Genomic DNA, 24,924 nt, shown 5'->3' with positions numbered 1-24,924 from the left:
AGATCAAGTCAAGTTACCTTTAATTATTCAGCGCTTTTTACAATACTGATTGTTTTAAAGCAGCTTTACAGAGATAACAGGAATATAATGCAACACAGTTTGTTTCCAGAAGAAAATAGCGTCTCAGTCCAGCATCAATGCTCAAAAAGTGAATGAATGGAGTATAAATACAGCGTAAATATAATTTAGCACCATAAAATCCCCTAAAAATGCTAATTATTAAATAAAAACCATTATCGAACTAAAATATTCATTGAAATAAATCAATTTCGGTCATTTTTGACTGACACGCGAAGAGCACCAAAGTGTTATAAGGCATGAACCAAACCACCAGCTATGAGGTGAATCACATGACAAACTTTAATTAAAAGTGAAAGTCAGCGAAGACTGCGAGGTTAACGATGTTGTGTCGCGCGCCTCAGGTGTCGGAGGGCGAGTCCCGCGTGGCGAGTCTTCAGCGGGAGGTGGAGCGGCTGACGGCGCTGCTGGCCAAAGCTCAGGACGGAGAGAGCGCTCAGAGAGAGCGAGCGCTGGCTCTCTCCCAGAGTCTGCAGGAGTCCTCCACTGCCCACAGCGCCACCCAGGGGCGCCTGACCGCACTGCAGAAGACTCTGGGCCAGGCCGAGGGCGAGCGCAGGCAGATGCAGGTGAGAGAGTGTGTCACTCCAGGCCTGGGAAAATCTAGTCCAATTCTGGAGTCGAATACTTAATCACATTTAAATTTATTGGATACTAAAATTTCGATTTCTCTGTCAGCATTTCAATATGAGTTTTCAAGTGCGAGACAACGCACTGCACACACGTTTATCGTATTTAATAATGCCTGAAGCTTATATTAGTTCTGCTAGTTGTTCTTCTATGGTGTTTTTAAACCTCAGGCAAACGCTCCTTGTGTAAGTGTTCTTTATCCTGATGATTTCAGTTCATGATATTCAGACACAATTACATGTTTTACAATAAGACTAAATGTGAATGATATGTAAGTTGTTGTTTTTTCCTAATTGGATAAGCAATAATGTAAGCAGAATGTAAATGGGAATGGTAATGGCTAAACCCGAGCGATGGCCTGTTGATGTGTGTTCAGGAGTGTGTTCAGGAGTGTGTTCAGGAGTGTGTTCAGGAGTGTTTGATGTGCGCTGTGTTCAGGAGTGTGTTCAGGAGTGTTTGATGTGCGGTGTGTTCAGGAGTGTGTTCAGGAGTGTGTTCAGGAGTGTGTTCAGGAGTGTGTTCAGGAGTGTGTTCAGGAGTGTTTGATGTGCGCTGTGTTCAGGAGTGTGTTCAGGAGTGTGTTCAGGAGTGTGTTCAGGAGTGTGTTCAGGAGTGTTTGATGTGCGGTGTGTTCAGGAGTGTTTGATGTGCGGTGTGTTCAGGAGTGTGTTCAGGAGTGTGTTCAGGAGTGTGTTCAGGAGTGTTTGATGTGCGGTGTGTTCAGGAGTGTTTGATGTGCGGTGTGTTCAGGAGTGTGTTCAGGAGTGTGTTCAGGAGTGTGTTCAGGAGTGTTTGATGTGCGCTGTGTTCAGGAGTGTGTTCAGGAGTGTGTTCAGGAGTGTGTTCAGGAGTGTTTGATGTGCGGTGTGTTCAGGAGTGTGTTCAGGAGTGTGTTCAGGAGTGTGTTCAGGAGTGTTTGATGTGCGCTGTGTTCAGGAGTGTGTTCAGGAGTGTTTGATGTGCGGTGTGTTCAGGAGTGTGTTCAGGAGTGTGTTCAGGAGTGTGTTCAGGAGTGTTTGATGTGCGGTGTGTTCAGGAGTGTTTGATGTGCGGTGTGTTCAGGAGTGTGTTCAGGAGTGTGTTCAGGAGTGTGTTCAGGAGTGTTTGATGTGCGGTGTGTTCAGGAGTGTTTGATGTGCGGTGTGTTCAGGAGTGTGTTCAGGAGTGTGTTCAGGAGTGTGTTCAGGAGTGTTTGATGTGCGCTGTGTTCAGGAGTGTGTTCAGGAGTGTTTGATGTGCGGTGTGTTCAGGAGTGTTTGATGTGCGGTGTGTTCAGGAGTGTGTTCAGGAGTGTGTTCAGGAGTGTGTTCAGGAGTGTGTTCAGGAGTGTTTGATGTGCGGTGTGTTCAGGAGTGTGTTCAGGAGTGTTTGATGTGTGCGGTGTGTTCAGGAGTGTGTTCAGGAGTGTGTTCAGGAGTGTGTTTAGGAGTGTTTGATGTGTGCGGTGTGTTCAGGAGTGTGTTCAGGAGTGTGTTCAGGAGTGTGTTCAGGAGTGTTTGATGTGCGGTGTGTTCAGGAGTGTTTGATGTGCGGTGTGTTCAGGAGTGTGTTCAGGAGTGTTTGATGTGCGGTGTGTTCAGGAGTGTGTTCAGGAGTGTTTGATGTGCGGTGTGTTCAGGAGTGTGTTCAGGAGTGTGTTCAGGAGTGTGTTCAGGAGTGTGTTCAGGAGTGTTTGATGTACGGTGTGTTCAGGAGTGTGTTCAGGAGTGTGTTCAGGAGTGTGTTCAGGAGTGTTTGATGTGCGCTGTGTTCAGGAGTGTGTTCAGGAGTGTTTGATGTGCGGTGTGTTCAGGAGTGTGTTCAGGAGTGTGTTCAGGAGTGTTTGATGTGCGGTGTGTTCAGGAGTGTGTTCAGGAGTGTTTGATGTGCGGTGTGTTCAGGAGTGTGTTCAGGAGTGTGTTCAGGAGTGTGTTCAGGAGTGTGTTCAGGAGTGTGTTCAGGAGTGTTTGATGTGCGGTGTGTTCAGGAGTGTGTTCAGGAGTGTTTGATGTGCGGTGTGTTCAGGAGTGTGTTCAGGAGTGTGTTCAGGAGTGTGTTCAGGAGTGTGTTCAGGAGTGTTTGATGTACGGTGTGTTCAGGAGTGTGTTCAGGAGTGTGTTCAGGAGTGTGTTCAGGAGTGTTTGATGTGCGCTGTGTTCAGGAGTGTGTTCAGGAGTGTTTGATGTGCGGTGTGTTCAGGAGTGTGTTCAGGAGTGTGTTCAGGAGTGTTTGATGTGCGGTGTGTTCAGGAGTGTGTTCAGGAGTGTGTTCAGGAGTGTTTGATGTGCGGTGTGTTCAGGAGTGTTTGATGTGCGGTGTGTTCAGGAGTGTGTTCAGGAGTGTGTTCAGGAGTGTGTTCAGGAGTGTGTTCAGGAGTGTTTGATGTACGGTGTGTTCAGGAGTGTTTGATGTGCGGTGTGTTCAGGAGTGTGTTCAGGAGTGTTTGATGTGCGGTGTGTTCAGGAGTGTGTTCAGGAGTGTTTGATGTGCGCTGTGTTCAGGAGTGTGTTCAGGAGTGTTTGATGTGCGGTGTGTTCAGGAGTGTTTGATGTGCGGTGTGTTCAGGAGTGTGTTCAGGAGTGTGTTCAGGAGTGTTTGATGTGCGGTGTGTTCAGGAGTGTGTTCAGGAGTGTGTTCAGGAGTGTGTTCAGGAGTGTTTGATGTGCGGTGTGTTCAGGAGTGTTTGATGTGCGGTGTGTTCAGGAGTGTGTTCAGGAGTGTGTTCAGGAGTGTGTTCAGGAGTGTTTGATGTGCGGTGTGTTCAGGAGTGTGTTCAGGAGTGTGTTCAGGAGTGTGTTCAGGAGTGTTTGATGTGCGGTGTGTTCAGGAGTGTGTTCAGGAGTGTTTGATGTGCGGTGTGTTCAGGAGTGTGTTCAGGAGTGTTTGATGTGCGGTGTGTTCAGGAGTGTGTTCAGGAGTGTTTGATGTGCGGTGTGTTCAGGAGTGTGTTCAGGAGTGTGTTCAGGAGTGTTTGATGTGCGGTGTGTTCAGGAGTGTGTTCAGGAGTGTTTGATGTACGGTGTGTTCAGGAGTGTGTTCAGGAGTGTTTGATGTACGGTGTGTTCAGGAGTGTGTTCAGGAGTGTGTTCAGGAGTGTTTGATGTGCGGTGTGTTCAGGAGTGTGTTCAGGAGTGTTTGATGTACGGTGTGTTCAGGAGTGTGTTCAGGAGTGTGTTCAGGAGTGTGTTCAGGAGTGTTTGATGTGCGGTGTGTTCAGGAGTGTGTTCAGGAGTGTGTTCAGGAGTGTTTGATGTGCGGTGTGTTCAGGAGTGTTTGATGTGCGGTGTGTTCAGGAGTGTGTTCAGGAGTGTTTGATGTGCGGTGTGTTCAGGAGTGTGTTCAGGAGTGTGTTCAGGAGTGTGTTCAGGAGTGTGTTCAGGAGTGTGTTCAGGAGTGTTTGATGTACGGTGTGTTCAGGAGTGTGTTCAGGAGTGTTTGATGTGCGGTGTGTTCAGGAGTGTGTTCAGGAGTGTGTTCAGGAGTGTGTTCAGGAGTGTGTTCAGGAGTGTGTTCAGGAGTGTTTGATGTGCGGTGTGTTCAGGAGTGTGTTCAGGAGTGTGTTCAGGAGTGTTTGATGTGCGGTGTGTTCAGGAGTGTTTGATGTGCGGTGTGTTCAGGAGTGTGTTCAGGAGTGTTTGATGTGCGGTGTGTTCAGGAGTGTGTTCAGGAGTGTTTGATGTGCGGTGTGTTCAGGAGTGTGTTCAGGAGTGTTTGATGTGCGGTGTGTTCAGGAGTGTGTTCAGGAGTGTTTGATGTACGGTGTGTTCAGGAGTGTGTTCAGGAGTGTGTTCAGGAGTGTTTGATGTACGGTGTGTTCAGGAGTGTGTTCAGGAGTGTGTTCAGGAGTGTGTTCAGGAGTGTTTGATGTGCGGTGTGTTCAGGAGTGTTTGATGTGCGGTGTGTTCAGGAGTGTTTGATGTGCGGTGTGTTCAGGAGTGTGTTCAGGAGTGTGTTCAGGAGTGTTTGATGTGCGGTGTGTTCAGGAGTGTGTTCAGGAGTGTGTTCAGGAGTGTGTTCAGGAGTGTGTTCAGGAGTGTGTTCAGGAGTGTGTTCAGGAGTGTTTGATGTGCGCTGTGTTCAGGAGTGTGTTCAGGAGTGTGTTCAGGAGTGTTTGATGTGCGGTGTGTTCAGGAGTGTGTTCAGGAGTGTTTGATGTGCGGTGTGTTCAGGAGTGTGTTCAGGAGTGTGTTCAGGAGTGTGTTCAGGAGTGTGTTCAGGAGTGTGTTCAGGAGTGTGTTCAGGAGTGTTTGATGTGCGCTGTGTTCAGGAGTGTGTTCAGGAGTGTGTTCAGGAGTGTTTGATGTGCGGTGTGTTCAGGAGTGTGTTCAGGAGTGTGTTCAGGAGTGTGTTTAGGAATGTTTGATGTGTACGGTGTGTTCAGGAGTGTGTTCAGGAGTGTGTTCAGGAGTGTGTTCAGGAGTGTTTGATGTGCGCTGTGTTCAGGAGTGTGTTCAGGAGTGTGTTCAGGAGTGTTTGATGTGCGGTGTGTTCAGGAGTGTGTTCAGGAGTGTGTTCAGGAGTGTGTTTAGGAATGTTTGATGTGTGCGGTGTGTTCAGGAGTGTGTTCAGGAGTGTGTTCAGGAGTGTGTTCAGGAGTGTGTTCAGGAGTGTGTTCAGGAGTGTTTGATGTGCGCTGTGTTCAGGAGTGTGTTCAGGAGTGTTTGATGTGCGGTGTGTTCAGGAGTGTGTTCAGGAGTGTGTTCAGGAGTGTTTGATGTGCGGTGTGTTCAGGAGTGTGTTCAGGAGTGTGTTCAGGAGTGTTTGATGTGCGCTGTGTTCAGGAGTGTGTTCAGGAGTGTTTGATGTGCGCTGTGTTCAGGAGTGTGTTCAGGAGTGTTTGATGTGCGCTGTGTTCAGGAGTGTGTTCAGGAGTGTTTGATGTGCGGTGTGTTCAGGAGTGTGTTCAGGAGTGTGTTCAGGAGTGTGTTCAGGAGTGTTTGATGTGCGGTGTGTTCAGGAGTGTTTGATGTGCGGTGTGTTCAGGAGTGTGTTCAGGAGTGTGTTCAGGAGTGTGTTCAGGAGTGTTTGATGTACGGTGTGTTCAGGAGTGTGTTCAGGAGTGTGTTCAGGAGTGTTTGATGTGCGCTGTGTTCAGGAGTGTGTTCAGGAGTGTGTTCAGGAGTGTGTTCAGGAGTGTGTTCAGGAGTGTGTTCAGGAGTGTGTTCAGGAGTGTGTTCAGGAGTGTGTTCAGGAGTGTTTGATGTGCGGTGTGTTCAGGAGTGTTTGATGTGCGGTGTGTTCAGGAGTGTGTTCAGGAGTGTGTTCAGGAGTGTGTTCAGGAGTGTGTTCAGGAGTGTGTTCAGGAGTGTTTGATGTGCGGTGTGTTCAGGAGTGTGTTCAGGAGTGTGTTCAGGAGTGTGTTCAGGAGTGTGTTCAGGAGTGTGTTCAGGAGTGTTTGATGTGCGGTGTGTTCAGGAGTGTTTGATGTGCGGTGTGTTCAGGAGTGTGTTCAGGAGTGTGTTCAGGAGTGTGTTCAGGAGTGTTTGATGTGCGGTGTGTTCAGGAGTGTGTTCAGGAGTGTGTTCAGGAGTGTGTTCAGGAGTGTTTGATGTGCGGTGTGTTCAGGAGTGTGTTCAGGAGTGTTTGATGTGCGGTGTGTTCAGGAGTGTGTTCAGGAGTGTTTGATGTGCGGTGTGTTCAGGAGTGTGTTCAGGAGTGTTTGATGTGCGGTGTGTTCAGGAGTGTGTTCAGGAGTGTTTGATGTACGGTGTGTTCAGGAGTGTGTTCAGGAGTGTTTGATGTACGGTGTGTTCAGGAGTGTGTTCAGGAGTGTGTTCAGGAGTGTTTGATGTGCGGTGTGTTCAGGAGTGTGTTCAGGAGTGTTTGATGTACGGTGTGTTCAGGAGTGTGTTCAGGAGTGTGTTCAGGAGTGTGTTCAGGAGTGTTTGATGTGCGGTGTGTTCAGGAGTGTTTGATGTGCGGTGTGTTCAGGAGTGTTTGATGTGCGGTGTGTTCAGGAGTGTGTTCAGGAGTGTTTGATGTGCGGTGTGTTCAGGAGTGTGTTCAGGAGTGTGTTCAGGAGTGTGTTCAGGAGTGTGTTCAGGAGTGTTTGATGTGCGGTGTGTTCAGGAGTGTGTTCAGGAGTGTGTTCAGGAGTGTGTTCAGGAGTGTTTGATGTGCGCTGTGTTCAGGAGTGTGTTCAGGAGTGTGTTCAGGAGTGTGTTCAGGAGTGTGTTCAGGAGTGTGTTCAGGAGTGTGTTCAGGAGTGTGTTCAGGAGTGTGTTCAGGAGTGTGTTCAGGAGTGTTTGATGTGCGGTGTGTTCAGGAGTGTGTTCAGGAGTGTGTTCAGGAGTGTGTTCAGGAGTGTGTTCAGGAGTGTGTTCAGGAGTGTTTGATGTGCGCTGTGTTCAGGAGTGTGTTCAGGAGTGTGTTCAGGAGTGTGTTCAGGAGTGTGTTCAGGAGTGTGTTCAGGAGTGTTTGATGTGCGGTGTGTTCAGGAGTGTGTTCAGGAGTGTGTTCAGGAGTGTGTTTAGGAATGTTTGATGTGTGCGGTGTGTTCAGGAGTGTGTTCAGGAGTGTGTTCAGGAGTGTGTTCAGGAGTGTGTTCAGGAGTGTGTTCAGGAGTGTTTGATGTGCGCTGTGTTCAGGAGTGTGTTCAGGAGTGTTTGATGTGCGGTGTGTTCAGGAGTGTGTTCAGGAGTGTGTTCAGGAGTGTTTGATGTGCGGTGTGTTCAGGAGTGTGTTCAGGAGTGTGTTCAGGAGTGTTTGATGTGCGCTGTGTTCAGGAGTGTGTTCAGGAGTGTTTGATGTGCGCTGTGTTCAGGAGTGTGTTCAGGAGTGTTTGATGTGCGCTGTGTTCAGGAGTGTGTTCAGGAGTGTTTGATGTGCGGTGTGTTCAGGAGTGTGTTCAGGAGTGTGTTCAGGAGTGTGTTCAGGAGTGTTTGATGTGCGGTGTGTTCAGGAGTGTTTGATGTGCGGTGTGTTCAGGAGTGTGTTCAGGAGTGTGTTCAGGAGTGTGTTCAGGAGTGTGTTCAGGAGTGTTTGATGTACGGTGTGTTCAGGAGTGTGTTCAGGAGTGTGTTCAGGAGTGTTTGATGTGCGCTGTGTTCAGGAGTGTGTTCAGGAGTGTTTGATGTGCGGTGTGTTCAGGAGTGTTTGATGTGCGGTGTGTTCAGGAGTGTGTTCAGGAGTGTGTTCAGGAGTGTTTGATGTGCGGTGTGTTCAGGAGTGTGTTCAGGAGTGTGTTCAGGAGTGTGTTCAGGAGTGTGTTCAGGAGTGTGTTCAGGAGTGTTTGATGTGCGGTGTGTTCAGGAGTGTTTGATGTGCGGTGTGTTCAGGAGTGTGTTCAGGAGTGTGTTCAGGAGTGTGTTCAGGAGTGTTTGATGTGCGGTGTGTTCAGGAGTGTGTTCAGGAGTGTGTTCAGGAGTGTGTTCAGGAGTGTTTGATGTGCGGTGTGTTCAGGAGTGTGTTCAGGAGTGTTTGATGTGCGGTGTGTTCAGGAGTGTGTTCAGGAGTGTTTGATGTGCGGTGTGTTCAGGAGTGTGTTCAGGAGTGTTTGATGTGCGGTGTGTTCAGGAGTGTGTTCAGGAGTGTTTGATGTGCGGTGTGTTCAGGAGTGTGTTCAGGAGTGTTTGATGTGCGGTGTGTTCAGGAGTGTGTTCAGGAGTGTTTGATGTGCGGTGTGTTCAGGAGTGTGTTCAGGAGTGTTTGATGTGCGGTGTGTTCAGGAGTGTGTTCAGGAGTGTTTGATGTGCGGTGTGTTCAGGAGTGTGTTCAGGAGTGTTTGATGTACGGTGTGTTCAGGAGTGTGTTCAGGAGTGTTTGATGTACGGTGTGTTCAGGAGTGTGTTCAGGAGTGTGTTCAGGAGTGTTTGATGTGCGGTGTGTTCAGGAGTGTGTTCAGGAGTGTTTGATGTACGGTGTGTTCAGGAGTGTGTTCAGGAGTGTGTTCAGGAGTGTGTTCAGGAGTGTTTGATGTGCGGTGTGTTCAGGAGTGTTTGATGTGCGGTGTGTTCAGGAGTGTTTGATGTGCGGTGTGTTCAGGAGTGTGTTCAGGAGTGTTTGATGTGCGGTGTGTTCAGGAGTGTGTTCAGGAGTGTGTTCAGGAGTGTGTTCAGGAGTGTTTGATGTGCGGTGTGTTCAGGAGTGTGTTCAGGAGTGTGTTCAGGAGTGTGTTCAGGAGTGTTTGATGTGCGCTGTGTTCAGGAGTGTGTTCAGGAGTGTGTTCAGGAGTGTGTTCAGGAGTGTGTTCAGGAGTGTGTTCAGGAGTGTTTGATGTGCGGTGTGTTCAGGAGTGTGTTCAGGAGTGTGTTCAGGAGTGTGTTCAGGAGTGTGTTCAGGAGTGTTTGATGTGCGCTGTGTTCAGGAGTGTGTTCAGGAGTGTGTTCAGGAGTGTGTTCAGGAGTGTGTTCAGGAGTGTGTTCAGGAGTGTTTGATGTGCGGTGTGTTCAGGAGTGTGTTCAGGAGTGTGTTCAGGAGTGTGTTCAGGAGTGTTTGATGTGCGGTGTGTTCAGGAGTGTGTTCAGGAGTGTGTTCAGGAGTGTGTTTAGGAATGTTTGATGTGTGCGGTGTGTTCAGGAGTGTGTTCAGGAGTGTGTTCAGGAGTGTGTTCAGGAGTGTTTGATGTGCGGTGTGTTCAGGAGTGTGTTCAGGAGTGTGTTCAGGAGTGTTTGATGTGCGGTGTGTTCAGGAGTGTGTTCAGGAGTGTGTTCAGGAGTGTGTTTAGGAATGTTTGATGTGTGCGGTGTGTTCAGGAGTGTGTTCAGGAGTGTGTTCAGGAGTGTTTGATGTGCGGTGTGTTCAGGAGTGTGTTCAGGAGTGTGTTCAGGAGTGTTTGATGTGCGGTGTGTTCAGGAGTGTGTTCAGGAGTGTGTTCAGGAGTGTGTTCAGGAGTGTGTTCAGGAGTGTGTTCAGGAGTGTGTTCAGGAGTGTGTTTAGGAGTGTTTGATGTGCGGTGTGTTCAGGAGTGTGTTCAGGAGTGTTTGATGTACGGTGTGTTCAGGAGTGTGTTCAGGAGTGTGTTCAGGAGTGTGTTCAGGAGTGTGTTCAGGAGTGTGTTTAGGAGTGTTTGATGTGCGGTGTGTTCAGGAGTGTGTTCAGGAGTGTTTGATGTACGGTGTGTTCAGGAGTGTGTTCAGGAGTGTGTTCAGGAGTGTGTTCAGGAGTGTTTGATGTGCGCTGTGTTCAGGAGTGTGTTCAGGAGTGTGTTCAGGAGTGTGTTCAGGAGTGTGTTCAGGAGTGTGTTTAGGAGTGTTTGATGTGCGGTGTGTTCAGGAGTGTGTTCAGGAGTGTTTGATGTACGGTGTGTTCAGGAGTGTGTTCAGGAGTGTTTGATGTACGGTGTGTTCAGGAGTGTGTTCAGGAGTGTGTTCAGGAGTGTGTTCAGGAGTGTGTTCAGGAGTGTGTTTAGGAGTGTTTGATGTGCGGTGTGTTCAGGAGTGTGTTCAGGAGTGTTTGATGTGCGGTGTGTTCAGGAGTGTGTTCAGGAGTGTTTGATGTACGGTGTGTTCAGGAGTGTGTTCAGGAGTGTGTTCAGGAGTGTGTTCAGGAGTGTGTTCAGGAGTGTGTTTAGGAGTGTTTGATGTACGGTGTGTTCAGGAGTGTGTTCAGGAGTGTGTTCAGGAGTGTTTGATGTACGGTGTGTTCAGGAGTGTGTTCAGGAGTGTTTGATGTGCGGTGTGTTCAGGAGTGTGTTCAGGAGTGTGTTCAGGAGTGTGTTCAGGAGTGTGTTCAGGAGTGTGTTCAGGAGTGTGTTCAGGAGTGTGTTCAGGAGTGTGTTCAGGAGTGTGTTCAGGAGTGTGTTCAGGAGTGTGTTCAGGAGTGTGTTCAGGAGTGTTTGATGTGCGGTGTGTTCAGGAGTGTGTTCAGGAGTGTGTTTAGGAGTGTTTGATGTGTGCGGTGTGTTCAGGAGTGTGTTCAGGAGTGTGTTTAGGAGTGTTTGATGTGTGCGGTGTGTTCAGGAGTGTGTTCAGGAGTGTGTTCAGGAGTGTGTTCAGGAGTGTGTTCAGGAGTGTGTTCAGGAGTGTTTGATGTGCGCTGTGTTCAGGAGTGTGTTCAGGAGTGTTTGATGTGCGGTGTGTTCAGGAGTGTTTGATGTACGGTGTGTTCAGGAGTGTGTTCAGGAGTGTGTTCAGGAGTGTGTTCAGGAGTGTGTTCAGGAGTGTTTGATGTGCGCTGTGTTCAGGAGTGTGTTCAGGAGTGTTTGATGTGCGGTGTGTTCAGGAGTGTGTTCAGGAGTGTGTTTAGGAGTGTTTGATGTGTGCGGTGTGTTCAGGAGTGTGTTCAGGAGTGTGTTTAGGAGTGTTTGATGTGTGCGGTGTGTTCAGGAGCGCGTGGATGGCCTGCGGGCGTCGCTGTCGGACGGGAAGCGGAGCGTCGGCGTCCTCACGGAGCGCGTGCACACACTGCAGACGGAGCTGAGCCGGAGTCAGACGATCCGAGCCGAGCTGGAGGCCGAGCTGCACAACACACAGGAGGTGACACACACCTTCAACATCTCTCACACTATCACAGCTTAACCGCACAATAGTTTAGAAAAGAGTCTTTACACTGGAAAATGGTTCATAGTTTAGAAAATATAGTTCTGAAAATGGTGATAAAATATGAGCAGAACTCAGTTGATATGTGACTGGTTTTGTCCGTCCTTCTGTTAGACTGTCTCACACATGAATTATGTTGAATATCTGTCAGCTGTTAAATTTAACTACACAATTAGATAATACCAGTTTAGCTCAACCAATCACCAAGCAATGCTTCATTGTGTTCAGTCTGTGTGTAAAAAGAGCATTAGCAATTAAAGAAAACACACTTCAGCAAAACATGATCAGCTCAAAGTGTCCGAATAAACGTCACTGGTAGTCTCTGAATGAAGAGTTATTGGGTGTAATATGTCACAGTTTACTTTTATTCTGCTCTCCTCACTCACATAAATGAACTATAGTGTCCTGATCACCAGGGCCGTGCACAGACATTTTAAGGGGCAGTGGCCCATACCAAAAAAGGGGCACTATTTAGTTTTTTTGGGGGGGTTAGCACACTACAAAGTGTGCCAACAACATAAAATGTAGTTATTTGTATTAGATCTGATCGAGAGTACAATAATTTGATTAGACAAGCAGCTAATTCTAGAACGTGGATATGTTGTACACAGGGCTGGACTGGGGCAAAAAAAAAAAAAAAAAAAAAAAAATATCGGCCCTGGCATTTTGGCCCAGACTGGCCCACTATATGATCATAAACAGCACCCATCTTTGCACGCCCTTAAATATATGCATTCCAACTCCTATTCCTCAAAACCACTAATCCCATGTAATGAGTGAGTATATGAACGAGTGAGAGTTAACAGATGAAATAGTAAAAATTTGACATTTATTAATACAGTGATGAATCCTAAAACCAGCTGTAAGCTGCACTGGCATATCAATACCAGTGTTTCTCACAGGATTTTTGGTAAAACTGTGGTGGGTGGACCTCGGTCCTTCTAGGGGGGTTCGGGGACATGCCCCCCATGTAAGACAATTTTGTGCATTTTAATGTTAAATTCATCAATCTGGTGCACTTTGAGAGTTCAAAATTAAAAGCTCCAACCCATATTCAGTGTGCAAATTAAACAAAGAAAAATTCAAACCTCTTTTAGTTACAGTGTCTATTTACATTAAACCTACTACATAATAATAGTTATAATATTAATCAAATGACAGTAATAGCCATATTTTGTAAAACAATAAAGGAAACTTTCATAATTAGTGTTGTACTAATTTCTATACTTGAAAAGAGATAAGCACATGCTCTTTTATTTTGACGGAAACTGCATCAAGCTTTTATTTTGGCGAAAAACATGGTTTACATTAAATTTCTAGTGAATTGCGGTAATCGTCAAATATGCAGATGTGGAAATGATCTGTAACTGGGTTATGGGTTCCTACACTCATGACATAGCTGAAGTGTTTTGAAAGTAGTTCTGCTTACCGCAGGCTCTACACTCTCCTGATCCTCCTTACTATCATCATCATCACTGGAGCTGATGAAGGGCAGAAAACATACACTACCATTCAAAAGTTTGGGGTCAGAAAGATTTTTAATGTTTTTAAAAGAAAGATCTTCTGCTCACCAAGGCTGCATTTATTTGATTAAAAATGCAAACAAAAACAGTAATATTCTGAAATATTATTCCAATTTAAAACAGCTGTTTTCTATTTGAATATACAGTAATGCTGTTCTTCTGAACTTTCTATTCATCAAATAATTTTGAAAAAAAAATTGTACACAACTGTTGTGTAACGAAACGAAATGTCAACATTAATAATAATGAATGTTTCTTGAGCATCAAATCATCATATTAGAATGATTTTGAAGGATCATGTGACACTGAAGACTGGAGTAATGATGCTGAAAATTTAGCTTTGATCACAGGAATAAATTACAATTTAAAATTAAAATAGAAAACAGTCATTTTAAATTGTCATAATATTCCACAATATTACTGTTTGTTTTTTATCAAATAATTCAGCCTTTGGTGAGCAGAAAGGCTACTTCTTTTAAAAACATTAAAAAATCTTACTGACCCCAAACTTTTGAACGGTAGTGTATATTTTGACACATTTTAAAGTATCTGCTTCAAGGGCCTGTTTTTATTTTTTCAAGCTGTTTTTCTGCACATTCCTTGTGTTTCCATCTCGCTGACTATTTTGACAGATACACACTGACACTGCTGCACGCTCGCTCACTCGTTTAAAAGTTGTGATTGGGCCAGCCCAGTGTCATTCAAGAAAAGAACCAATGGGCCGATGATCTACGTGTTTCATGGACTGGTCTGTCAGAAGAAAAAAAAAAAAACCTAACGCTGACTTTTTCTGACCGATGCATTACACCGGCACAAACCCAGCACCGCCAATTAAACAAAACAAAACAAAACGATTGGGTCGCCGATGTACAAATTTTATGGGCCGTTAAAAAGAAAAAGAAAAAATAATAGGCCTAATAATAAAACTAATGTATGAGTATGAGATGTATTGGCCCAAAAAGCACGTCGGCCCACCGGGAAAGTGCCCGATGGCCAGTCCAGCCCTGCTTGATAAATCAAAGAAAGAGCCAGAAGCCAGAAGACCAAGAGCAAAACATTACCAACATAAATACAACAAAAACAAATTACTAATTTCGCAGATTCAACCACTGTCTTTCATAGCCTACCTGTTAATGCGACAGCTTTCGTGAACTTTGAGTGATGCTGCGGAGCGAGCGGGAAAACCTGGAGCGGATTAGCGGAATCAGCGGAATGCTTTGAGCGGAGCGGTGGGGGTGGGGAAGAGGGGCACCTCAGTCGATGAGGGCAGAGGGGCAGTGGCTCTAGCCACCGGGCCACCCCCCTGTGCACGGCCCTGCTGATCACACTAGTGAAACAATATCACAAATGATATCTGGTGTCTGAATATTTTTTGGTTTGACTGTAAGCTTTCGATGTCAGTGCACAAACACAACGCATGTTATTGTTAAGAAAAAGCGTAATGGAAAAAATTTGGTGGTTTTTAAAAGAACGTATTTGAACTTGTATCATGGCGTGAGACGCGAACGCAACAGTCGCAGACGTCAGGGAAAAGCAGCGCAAAAACACGTTTCATAAAGTGCTACTTAACTGACATCATCTCAGACGTGCGATGAGAACAGCTTCATGTTATTTTATCATCATAAAACTACAGTTTATCCACTTTATTTGTTTATTTGAGTAAATAAAGATTCAATCATGAAAGTAAAAATGGTTAAAGCTTAAAATGCTGTCAAAAGTGAAGTAAACTATATTACTATTGTAATAATATTCTAGTGTTTTTTATTATTAAGAAAATTAAGTAATATTACAATTAATGTTAATATAATATAAAAAAAAACATGCATTCCGATGGCAAAAATTGCAGCTATTTTATGTTTTAAGTCAATCAAATTGTACAAACGCATATGAAATTGCCAACTCATTAACTAGTTACATCGGTTTGAAAACGTCAGTGTGAATGAAAAGTGGTCTTAAGGGCCGTTCACACCAAGAACTATAGCGATAACTATATTTGCGTCCACACCAACGAACGATAACGGTCTGTTTGTTCTAAGCTCGCGCGCTGCGGTTTCAAAGTGTGTATGACGTCATTGAACATGAACTTACAGGCTTTAACCAGCAGATGTCCTCAGCATGCTGTGTTTCGAGTGAAGCTAGCGTAGTCGCGCTAATAATCTAACAGTGAATTTAGCTGGCGAAGTTAATATAGTGGAATAAAAACAACACCCAGCGCCAAGCGCGACACCACGTTGTTTAAATAGCAAATGCATTTGCCCCAATTTGTGCACCCCTGGGCTGCTGGTCTGAGAACGAGGTGTGTGTTCTGGCGCATTGTTGGAGCGTTGCTATTTTGAGGAACAGAAATACACTGAGCCGTTGACGACTGAACTCTGCTCTAAAGTCAATGGCGCAATATTTGTTTTGCTATTTAAAGAGCGCGTTAGTAATGTGTGCCTATAGGCGGGTCCACAACACACACACTCTGCTTATTACACACACAGGGACGCACAGCGGCACACAAACATGACAAATATTTAAAATAAAAGGATTACAATGTAAAAGATTATTATTGTGTGCATAAAGATATGGTGAATCCGGCTTGTCCCGTAGATGGTCTGCTTACGCACTTTTACCTCGCGCACGAGCAGATCCGTTTGCGCTCTGGAGACGCGTTCGGTCTTTCCACTAGCAAATTCCGTCATGTGAATAGCGAATCCGCCATGGGGAGATGAGACTCTGATTGGTTTAACGCACGTAAATCCCAAAACACACCCATTACTCATTAAGAGAATAATGACAACACTTTTAGATCCTGCGCCGGAAGCATCGACCATTTGTCCCGTCGTTAAACTAGCAAAAGTGGATTCGGATGCCCTAAGTGAACGTGCGCCCTGCGCTTTAGACCATGAGCTTACTTGAAACTTGAAAGGAAAGCCGGACAGTGTTGTGGGAGCGAGCGCTGACACCTGAGGCTCTGCTGGTGTTTACTCAGAGGGATGGAGCGAGTGTTCTGCAGATCCATGTTCTTGAAAAGGGGCTTGACTGTCAAACAGTGCTGGACTTTTCTGGACCTCAGCGATTAACTGCCATTTTAAATGCGCGATCCTTTAAATTCGAGTGGATTCTGATTGGCTGTCAGTGTTTTATCGTTCAACAGCTGTGATCCCAACGATATAATTCCTCTATATCGTCACAGCTGTGGTGTGAACTCTGCTGTTCTCTAATATTGAGAACGTTTTTTAGAACTATATCGTTATCGTTATCGTCCTGGGTGTGTCGAGCTTTAGAGCAAACGCACTGCAGTGGGCGGAGGAGGTCTGACTCCAGTTTAATGCAGTGCCAGTGTGAACGCATAGAGTTATAGATCTGAGATGGACTGTTTTAACGAGGCGGGTGGACGCTCCCGCAGGCTCTGCGCCAGAGGACCGACGGCCTGGCCGAGGCCCAGCGAGCGCTTCAGTCTGCGCAGGCGGAGCGAGCGTCTGCAGAGGAGCGTCTGCGCAGCCTCCAGAGAGCCGTGGCCTTACTGGAGACCGAGAGGAGAGAGTCCGAGAGGCAGGCGGTGCGCCTCGAGAAGGACAAGACTGCGCTGAGGAGCACTCTGGAGAAGGTGACGGACAGACACACACACACACACACACACTCACTGGAGAAGTTGACGGGAGGGACACACACACACTCACACACACTGGAGAAGTTGACGGGAGGGACACACACACACACACACTGGAGAAGGTGACGGGACACACACACACCTCGGGGTTACACCCCTACTCTTTACCAGGAGTGCCATGGAGTTTTTAACACCCACAGAGCGTCAGGACCTCGGTTTAAAGCTGCTGTAACTTGTTCACTCTACTAAAGCATAAACATACCATAATATGTTTGCAGATATTGAGTCCACACACTCGTCTCTCTGACAAACGCTTCTACAGCCAGCTCTTTTACTCTGAAATGTGCGTTTCCAGGCTGGAATGTTTGTTATTGTTTTGGTCTGTGATTTCTACACGTTGCCAATTCTCATTGTCCATTGCGCTCGTCCCTGTTGCGCGTCTCAAACTGGCGAGTCTGAGGAGGCGGGAGAAACCACGATCTCCCATATTTAGAGTTTGGACTGCAGTACCTATCTCGACCACTAGTTGTCATTCTTACAGACTGCACCTTTAACGTCTCATCCGAAGGGCGGATGATTGTTATGATTGTGATTGTGATTGTTCTGATCGTGATTGTGATTGTTCTGATTGTGACTGTGATGTTCTGATTGTGACTGTGATGTTGTGATTGTGATGTTGTGATAGTGATGTTGTGATTGTGATGTTGTGATAGTGATGTTGTGATTGTGATTGTGATGTTCTGATTGTGACTGTGATGTTGTGATTGTGATGTTGTGATTGTGATGTTGTGATAGTGATATTGTGATTGTGATGTTCTGATTGTGACTGTGATGTTGTGATTGTGATGTTGTGATTGTGATTGTGATGTTGTGATAGTGATATTGTGATTGTGATTGTGATGTTCTGATTGTGACTGTGATGTTGTGATTGTGATGTTGTGATTGTGATGTTGTGATAGTGATATTGTGATTGTGATGTTCTGATTGTGACTGTGATGTTGTGATTGTGATGTTGTGATTGTGATTGTGATGTTGTGATAGTGATATTGTGATTGTGATGTGATTGTGATGCTGTGATTGTGATGTTCTGATTGTGATGTTGTGATTGTGATGTTGTGATTGTGATGTTGTGATAGTGATATTGTGATTGTGATGTTGTGATTGTGATGCTGTGATTGTGATGTTCTGATTGTGATGTGATCGTGATGTTCTGATTGTGACTGTGATGTTGTGATTGTGACTGTGATGTTGTGATTGTGTTGTTGTGATTGTGATTATGATGTTGTGATTGTGATGTTCTGATTGTGATGTTGTGACTGGTCAGGTGGAGCGCCAGAAGCTGAAGACGGAGGAGAGTAGCATGCGCTTGTGTGCGGAGAAAGGCCGTCTGGATCGTTCGCTCAACACCGTCGAGCAGGAGCTGCAGGACGCGCAGAAACAGATCCTGATGCTGCAGGTACGCCCTTCACATTACACACAGCACCAAAGAAATCAAGAATTATTAATAATATTTTTAATATGACATGTTTTGTCTATCAGAAATGCACATTTGAAAGTAGCTTGGTTTGATGTAAAGTTATTTTCATTAGCAAAAGCAGGAACATCTGTAAAAACAGTAACAACCTCATTTTTATAGAATCAACGGATGATAACTATAAAGATAACTATATTAGTGTTCACACCAGCGGGCGATAACTATAGCGATAACTATATTAGTGTTCACACCAGCGTACGATAACTATAGCGATAACTATATTAGTGTTCACACCAGCGTACGATAACTATAGCGATAACTATATTAGTGTTCACACCAGCGTACGATAACTATAGCGATAACTATATTAGTGTTCACACCAGCGGACGATAACTATAGCGTAGTGTTCACACCAGCGGGCGATAACTATAAAGATAACTATATTAGTGTTCACACCAGCGGACGATAACTATAGCGATAACTATATTAGTGTTCACACCAGCGTACGATAACTATAGCGATAACTATATTAGTGTTCACACCAGCGGATGATAACTATAAAGATAACTATATTAGTGTTCACACCAGCGTACGATAACTATAGCGATAACTATATTAGTGTTCACACCAGCGGATGATAACTATAAAGATAACTATATTAGTGTTCACACCAGCGTACGATAACTATAGCGTTAACTATATTAGTGTTCACACCAGACGATAACTATAGCGATAACTATATTAGTGTTCACACCAGACGATAACTATAGCGATAACTATATTAGTGTTCACACCAGACGATAACTATAGCGATAACTATATTAGTGTTCACACCAGTGGACGATAACTATAGCGATAACTATATTAGTGTTCACATCAGACGATAACTATAGCGATAACTATATTAGTGTTCACACCAGACGATAACTATAGCGATAACTATATTAGTGTTCACACTAGACGATAACTATAGCGATAACTATATTAGTGTTCACACCAGACGATAACTATATTAGTGTTCACACCAGACGATAACTATAACGATAACTATATTAGTGTTCACACCAGACGATAACTATAGCGATAACTATATTAGTGTTCACACCAGACGATAACTATATTAGTGTTCACACCAGACGATAACTATAGCGATAACTATATTAGTGTTCACACCAGACGATAACTATAACGATAACTATATTAGTGTTCACACCAGACGATAACTATAACGATAACTATATTAGTGTTCACACCAGACGATAACTATAACGATAACTATATTAGTGTTCACACCAGACGATAACTATATTAGTGTTCACACCAGACGATAACTATAGCGATAACTATATTAGTGTTCACACCAGCGGACGATAACTATAGCGATAACTATATTAGTGTTCACACCAGACGATAACTATAGCGATAACTATATTAGTGTTCACACCAGCGGACGATAACTATAGCGATAACTATATTAGTGTTCACACCAGCGTACAATAACTATAGCGATAACTATATTAGTGTCCAGACCAGCGGGCGATAACTATAACGATAACTATATTAGTGTTCACACCAGCGAACGATAACTATTGCGATAACTATATTAGTGTTCACACCAGCGTACGATAACTATAGCGATAACTATATTAGTGTTCACACCAGCGGACGATAACTATAGCGATAACTATATTAGTGTTCACACCAGCGTACGATAACTATAACGATAACTATATTAGTGTTCACACCAACAACGGTAACTATATTAGTGTTCACACCAGCGAACGATAACTATAGCGATAACTATATTAGTGTTCACACCAGTGTACGATAACTATAACGATAACTATAGTACTGTCTACACCAGCGTACGATAACGATAACTATATTAGTGTTCACACCAACAACGGTAACTATATTAAAGCAGGATGGATTCTGATTGGCTGTCAATGTTTTATCGGTCATCAGCTGGACAAAAAATTGTTCTGAAAGTGATTCCAACATCATGGTTTCTCTGTGCTGTTATCATTATAGTTGTGGTGTGAACTCTTTACATTTAGAAGGATCTTTAGAACTAAATCTTTATCGTTGTCTTTATCTTTATAGTTATCGTCCTTACGGGCTTTAAATACCTGGGGAATGTTGAGATGCCGTCTAACTGGATCGTTGTTTCTCCTGTTTCATTTGGCTAAAAACTAAGTCAGATTTGTGTTTTGTATCGGAGAACTCCACCAAACTAGTAATAATATTGGTCGTGTGAACGAGACGATCAGGGTTGCTAAATGCGATGATTCAGATGTAGTCTGAAGCCTATTAATGGTGTGAGGTGTGTGTGTGTGTGTGTGTGTGTGTGTGATGTTTTCATGGCTGTGCTTGTAAGGAAGAGTTGTGTGGCGTGAAACTGAAGATTGCGCTGTGTCTGGTGAGTAAGAACAGGTTATGTTTGTGTGTTTTGCGCTTCGTAGAAACGCACTCGTCGTGGTGTTAGGGGTTGCTATGGTTTCCGCTGTTGCTATGGTTACAGTGGGTGTTCAGTTGTGGACCGTGTGAGGTGTGTGTGTGTGTGGTGTTTGATGCGTGTGTGTGTTTCAGGCTCAGCTGGCCGAGCTGGAGCAGAGTCAGAGCACTAGCGAGCAGTCGGCCCGCGCGCGCGAGGACGAGAGACTCCGCGTCGGTCTCAGAGAGGCGGAGCGAACGCTAGCCGCGCGAGAGAGAGCGCACCGCCAGCGCGTCAGGGGTCTGGAGGAGCAGGTGTCCACGCTGAAGGAGCAGCTCCAGCACGAGATCCGCCGCAGAACGCCCTCGCTAACGTGAGCCACGTCAACATCTGAACAGCGGCTGCTCCTCAGGATAGATCTCCTGCTTTAAAGAGTTACTCGAGAGTTCACACTAACATTACAATTATCCCTTAATTTACTTCATAAACTACAATAACTGGCTTACGTCCGTAAAAACGTCTTATAAAAACGCAGAAGGCCTTTATTAACCCCTGGAGCCGTGTGGATTACTCTTATGATGATTATGCATGCACTTTTTTGGGCTTCAAAATCTCAGGCACCATTATAAAGTTTAGAAGAGCCAGGATATTTTTTAATTAGTGCTGGGCAACGATTAATCGCATCCCAAATAAAAGTTTGTGTTTCCATTATATATGTGTGTGTACTGTTTATAATTATTTTGTCTATATAAATGCACACACACGCATGTATATATTTAAGAAGTTTTATTTATTTATATATCAAATATTTATATATAATATAAATTATGTATAAATATATATATATATATATATATATATATATATATATATATATATATAAGTATAGGCTATGCATGTGTGTGTATTTATAGAAAATAATTATACACAGTACACACATTATGTAAACACAAACTTATTTTGGATGTGATTAATCACAATCTAAACGATTAATCACTGTTTTTAATATAACTCTGATTGTGTTCGTCTGAAAGAAGAATGTCATACACACCTAGGATCACTTGAGGGTGAGTAAATCATGGGCTAATGTTCATTTTTTGGTGAACTAAACTTTTAAGGCCTGTTTACACCAAGGACGATAACTATAAAAGAAAGAATAGCAGAGAGTAAAACACCTATAATGATAACGCACAGAGGAACTATTTTTTTTCCAGCTGATGAACGATAAAAACATTGACAGCCAATCAGAATCCATCCTGCTTAAAGAGCTCGCGCATTTAAAGCGACAGACGACAAAACTGCAGCGCTTATAATAAACAAAGCGATTTTAATTATGTTTATAGATCGTTCTTGGTGTGAACGGGCTTTTAGAGATATTGTTTTTTTTTTTGTTTTTTTTTTTACAGAATATTGAAAGGTTGAATATTAGGGTTAGGGTTAGGCTAACCCTAACCCTAACCCTAACCCTTTGCTTAATGAAGCCTATTTTAGGACCAAAATTTGTTACATTACGACACTATTATTATAACAATTCATCACATTTTATTCTCATAATTCTTTACTGTAATGCAAAAAAAAAAAAGTCGACTTTTTTTTTAATGAGGTAAATATATTTCTGCCTAATGATGAACGAAGCGCTCACATTCCCTGCACACTGACACATACTCAACACGAATACTTGAATATTTTACTGTAATATTTATGGTTTATGTGAATGCGACTCAGTGAAGTTATCCCTGAGAACCGACTTTTTAAAACACCTAAAACACAAACATGTTTATCATTTGTTATTCACTTATTGCTATGTTTACCTCAACTGATTGTTGACAGGTCAGTTTACTGATCAGTGAAATGTAATCTACTCACCCTGCAGTTAAATCCCCCTCTAAATCTGAAATATACATCTCACTTACGAGATTAATGTTGATCTGAAGAGTTGTCGTGTTCAGTTTCACACTGAGATTCATTTGTAATCGCAAGAATTCCGAAAGAATGTTTTTCACAACGCGATTCTCTGAAAATGTACGGTAGATTTTAGCGCGAGCTCGGTCGCGCGCTTGACTGCGGCAGCGAGCACAGAAATAATAACGGACTCTTGACAGGAATTGCGCGAATTACTGAGGTGCGACATTACGTCATATTTTTTCAATAATTGTTATAATACATATTAAAGCCAATCACATTAAGGTGTTTGGTAATACAGGAGAAAAGAAGATAGATCGCAATTGATCACGACCCCGTCCTTCAGATCGACATATCGCGTAAATGATGGATTGAAGTTAAGAAAAATGGCATTTTAACTGCTAGTTTACTACTCTTCTCAGTCTTTTGTTTTATGTGTGAAATAAATGTATTTTTGTTTTGCTAGAATGGTTTTTATACTCATTAAAATGATTTTGTTTAATTACGTTTTCAGACCATTCTTTAAAAACGTGTCCTGTTTTCATATTATTTACATGTAAAGTACAAAAATGTTTATTAATAAATTGCAAAACTTCGTTTGGAACAGCTAATGTTACAGTAAATGGTGAGTATATTAAAGCTGAACCCTGACAGTTCTTCAGATTGATGACAGATCCCAGCTAACTAAAATGCTCTAAAAACGTTAGCATATCGTGCCCATTAAGTTATAGAAACAGTTCTGTGTGTAAATGTTGTTTCTTGGTTGTGTGAACGTTAAGGGAACATTCCATTTGTATCATTCTTCAAACATTATGGGAACGCTTTTGAATGTTCTCTGAACGTTCTGAAACAAGTAGTAACATTTAAAAAACGTTAACATTTCAGAAAAGAAACGTTCCATGAACGATGTATAAATAATGTTCGTGTGCTAACATTTAGAGAACATTATTTAAGACCAGATAACTTTGAACAAACGTTCTAATAAACGTTACTGGAAGAACGTTTGTTCATAGCTTTGAGAGAACCTTGCCAGAACGTTCCCTGGTAGCTGGGAGGTCAGGAGTCTGGGTTCAGTATAACTCACTCCAAGACAAAATACACAAGTAAACAACAACAACAGCACTGGACGACAAACAGTAATAATGCGAACGCGACACATCTCTGTTCTCCTGCACCAGTGTAACAGATAACAGCACCAGTGGCAACATACAGGCCAAATGATCAATTACTACAGTAAATATCAGTTTACATGAGACCAGAAACCATCAGATGCTGCTGGAGAATATATATATGAAGAGGACAGAGGTCTGAAACACACTCTACGCAAGTACACAAAGAATGGTTACGTTCTGCAATGCGTCAGAGCGCAGAACACAAGTGTTGCCACACGGGGGTGCTATAGTGGGCAAAAGTGTCTTATTCTATGGTCAGTTTTCTCTTTCAGCTCGAGAACCGTCATCATGGAGTGACGCTGAGAACAATCTTGCTGAGATGTTTACAGGAAACTGAGGTTATGCATGTACAACAGCTACGCGTGCTAGCATTGTGTTAGCATACTTGCGTAGAAGATGTTTTAGTCCTACAGCTGGAGTGAGTGCCAGCGTCTGATGGGCAGTACCAGGGCTAGTGTATGTGGGTGTGTGTGTGTGTGTGTGTGTGTGTGTGTGTGTGTTTAACAGGATCCGCAGCTCTTGGCGCAGCTGCCGCCCGTCGCCCCACACTGGCCACTGAGTGCAACTACACCACAGCGCGAGAACTGATCGCGACACAGATCCGCTGCAGAGAGACAGATAACATGTTAGTCTGCGTTCACTGAACGAGTGCAAGACGACACACACACACACACACACACTCACCTCTCATCAGCTCCTCGTGGGCACACACAGTCCTCACACAGATCTCCTTATTTATCACATAAACCCTGCGCAGACTGAGACACAAACACCACGAGGCGGTTACAGTTCACTACAACTATTAAAAACTGAAATAAGAGTGTGTGTGTGTGTGTGTGCTGACCTGTAGAAGCAGATGCTGTTGAGACACTGTTTACACGGCTGATGGACAGAATAGAGACGAGTGCAGGGATACTGTTCCTCACGACAGTCTGAAAACACACAACAAACACATCAACGAGTCTTATTTCTCACGCTCTGATTCAGAAGATCAATGTGGTGAGCAGCACACACACATCCGCTAAGGGACCTGGGGGCTGTTCCATAAAAGCCGCTTAGAAAAGCGGGGATTAAACTCCAAAACCGGACTTGAATGAGCCTAACAAATGAGTTGGGGCTAAAGTGGTTTCATAAAAGGTAATTGAAGCTCACGCAATCTCACTAATTTGATCCAGGTTTATCTAGTCTAGATAATTGCGTGTGCACGCGTTTCTGAAGCAGCCCTAGAGGTCGATCGTGGATCAAATCGATCCACCATCAAACAGCGTATATTTTGTGCTGTTTTATGCGTTTGTGACATGCCCCCCCCCTCCCCTTAGTTCAAAACGGACATTTTACAGTTATATTCTCCATCTGTAAATGTTAGAAAGTCATGCAAATGTATCCATTTTGCTGCAAATTTTCATATTGAACGAGCGCTGCTGCGCGCATACGCGCCAAATAGGAGCGCAATAATTCTGACTAAAATATACATTTTGCTTGGAAAATTAATATGCGATATTTTATAACACTACAAATATTTTCTAATTATAATAATTTATCTTTAGGATGTTGGATAAGTTGCACTGAACTTCTAGCGAACAGAAGTAGCCTACTTCAGTGAAGTAGCCTTTAATTCAGGGAAGTTTATTTTAAGAAACTAAATATATAAAGATACAA

The 24,924-nt window shown here is 43.9% G+C and overlaps 2 protein-coding genes across 5 annotated transcripts in view; one reads left to right on the top strand and one right to left on the bottom strand.

Moving 5' to 3' along the window:
- The window catches only part of crocc (ciliary rootlet coiled-coil, rootletin), a 51,378-nt gene extending 30,665 nt beyond the window's left edge, over positions 1-20,713 (top strand). For 2 of the 3 annotated variants that reach the window (XM_081384639.1, XM_081384637.1), the window contains 5 exons: positions 423-647; positions 10,953-11,102; positions 16,080-16,280; positions 17,608-17,739; positions 20,347-20,713. In XM_081384639.1, the coding sequence (XP_081240765.1) occupies positions 423-647; positions 10,953-11,102; positions 16,080-16,280; positions 17,608-17,739; positions 20,347-20,568 (930 nt within the window). In that variant the 3' untranslated portion in view covers positions 20,569-20,713. The other variant, XM_081384638.1, reaches the window with a different exon arrangement.
- Positions 20,714-21,788: 1,075 nt separating this feature from the next.
- The window catches only part of mfap2 (microfibril associated protein 2), a 30,851-nt gene continuing 27,715 nt past the window's right edge, over positions 21,789-24,924 (bottom strand). Inside the window, exons 7-9 of one of the 2 annotated variants that reach the window (XM_081384661.1) lie at positions 24,110-24,197; positions 23,950-24,023; positions 21,789-23,869 (exon numbers count right to left, since the gene is read on the bottom strand). In XM_081384661.1, coding sequence (XP_081240787.1) covers positions 23,766-23,869; positions 23,950-24,023; positions 24,110-24,197 — 266 coding nt within the window. In that variant the 3' untranslated portion in view covers positions 21,789-23,765. The remainder of the gene's footprint in view (positions 23,870-23,949; positions 24,024-24,109; positions 24,198-24,924) is intronic. The other variant, XM_081384660.1, reaches the window with a different exon arrangement.

This window comes from Scardinius erythrophthalmus (assembly GCF_964197995.2).
Source record: "Scardinius erythrophthalmus genome assembly, chromosome: 14".
Classification (NCBI taxonomy): domain Eukaryota; kingdom Metazoa; phylum Chordata; class Actinopteri; order Cypriniformes; family Leuciscidae; genus Scardinius; species Scardinius erythrophthalmus.
The sequence above is the reverse complement of the archived record's forward strand: the minus strand, read 5'-3'. Positions and strand labels throughout refer to the sequence as shown.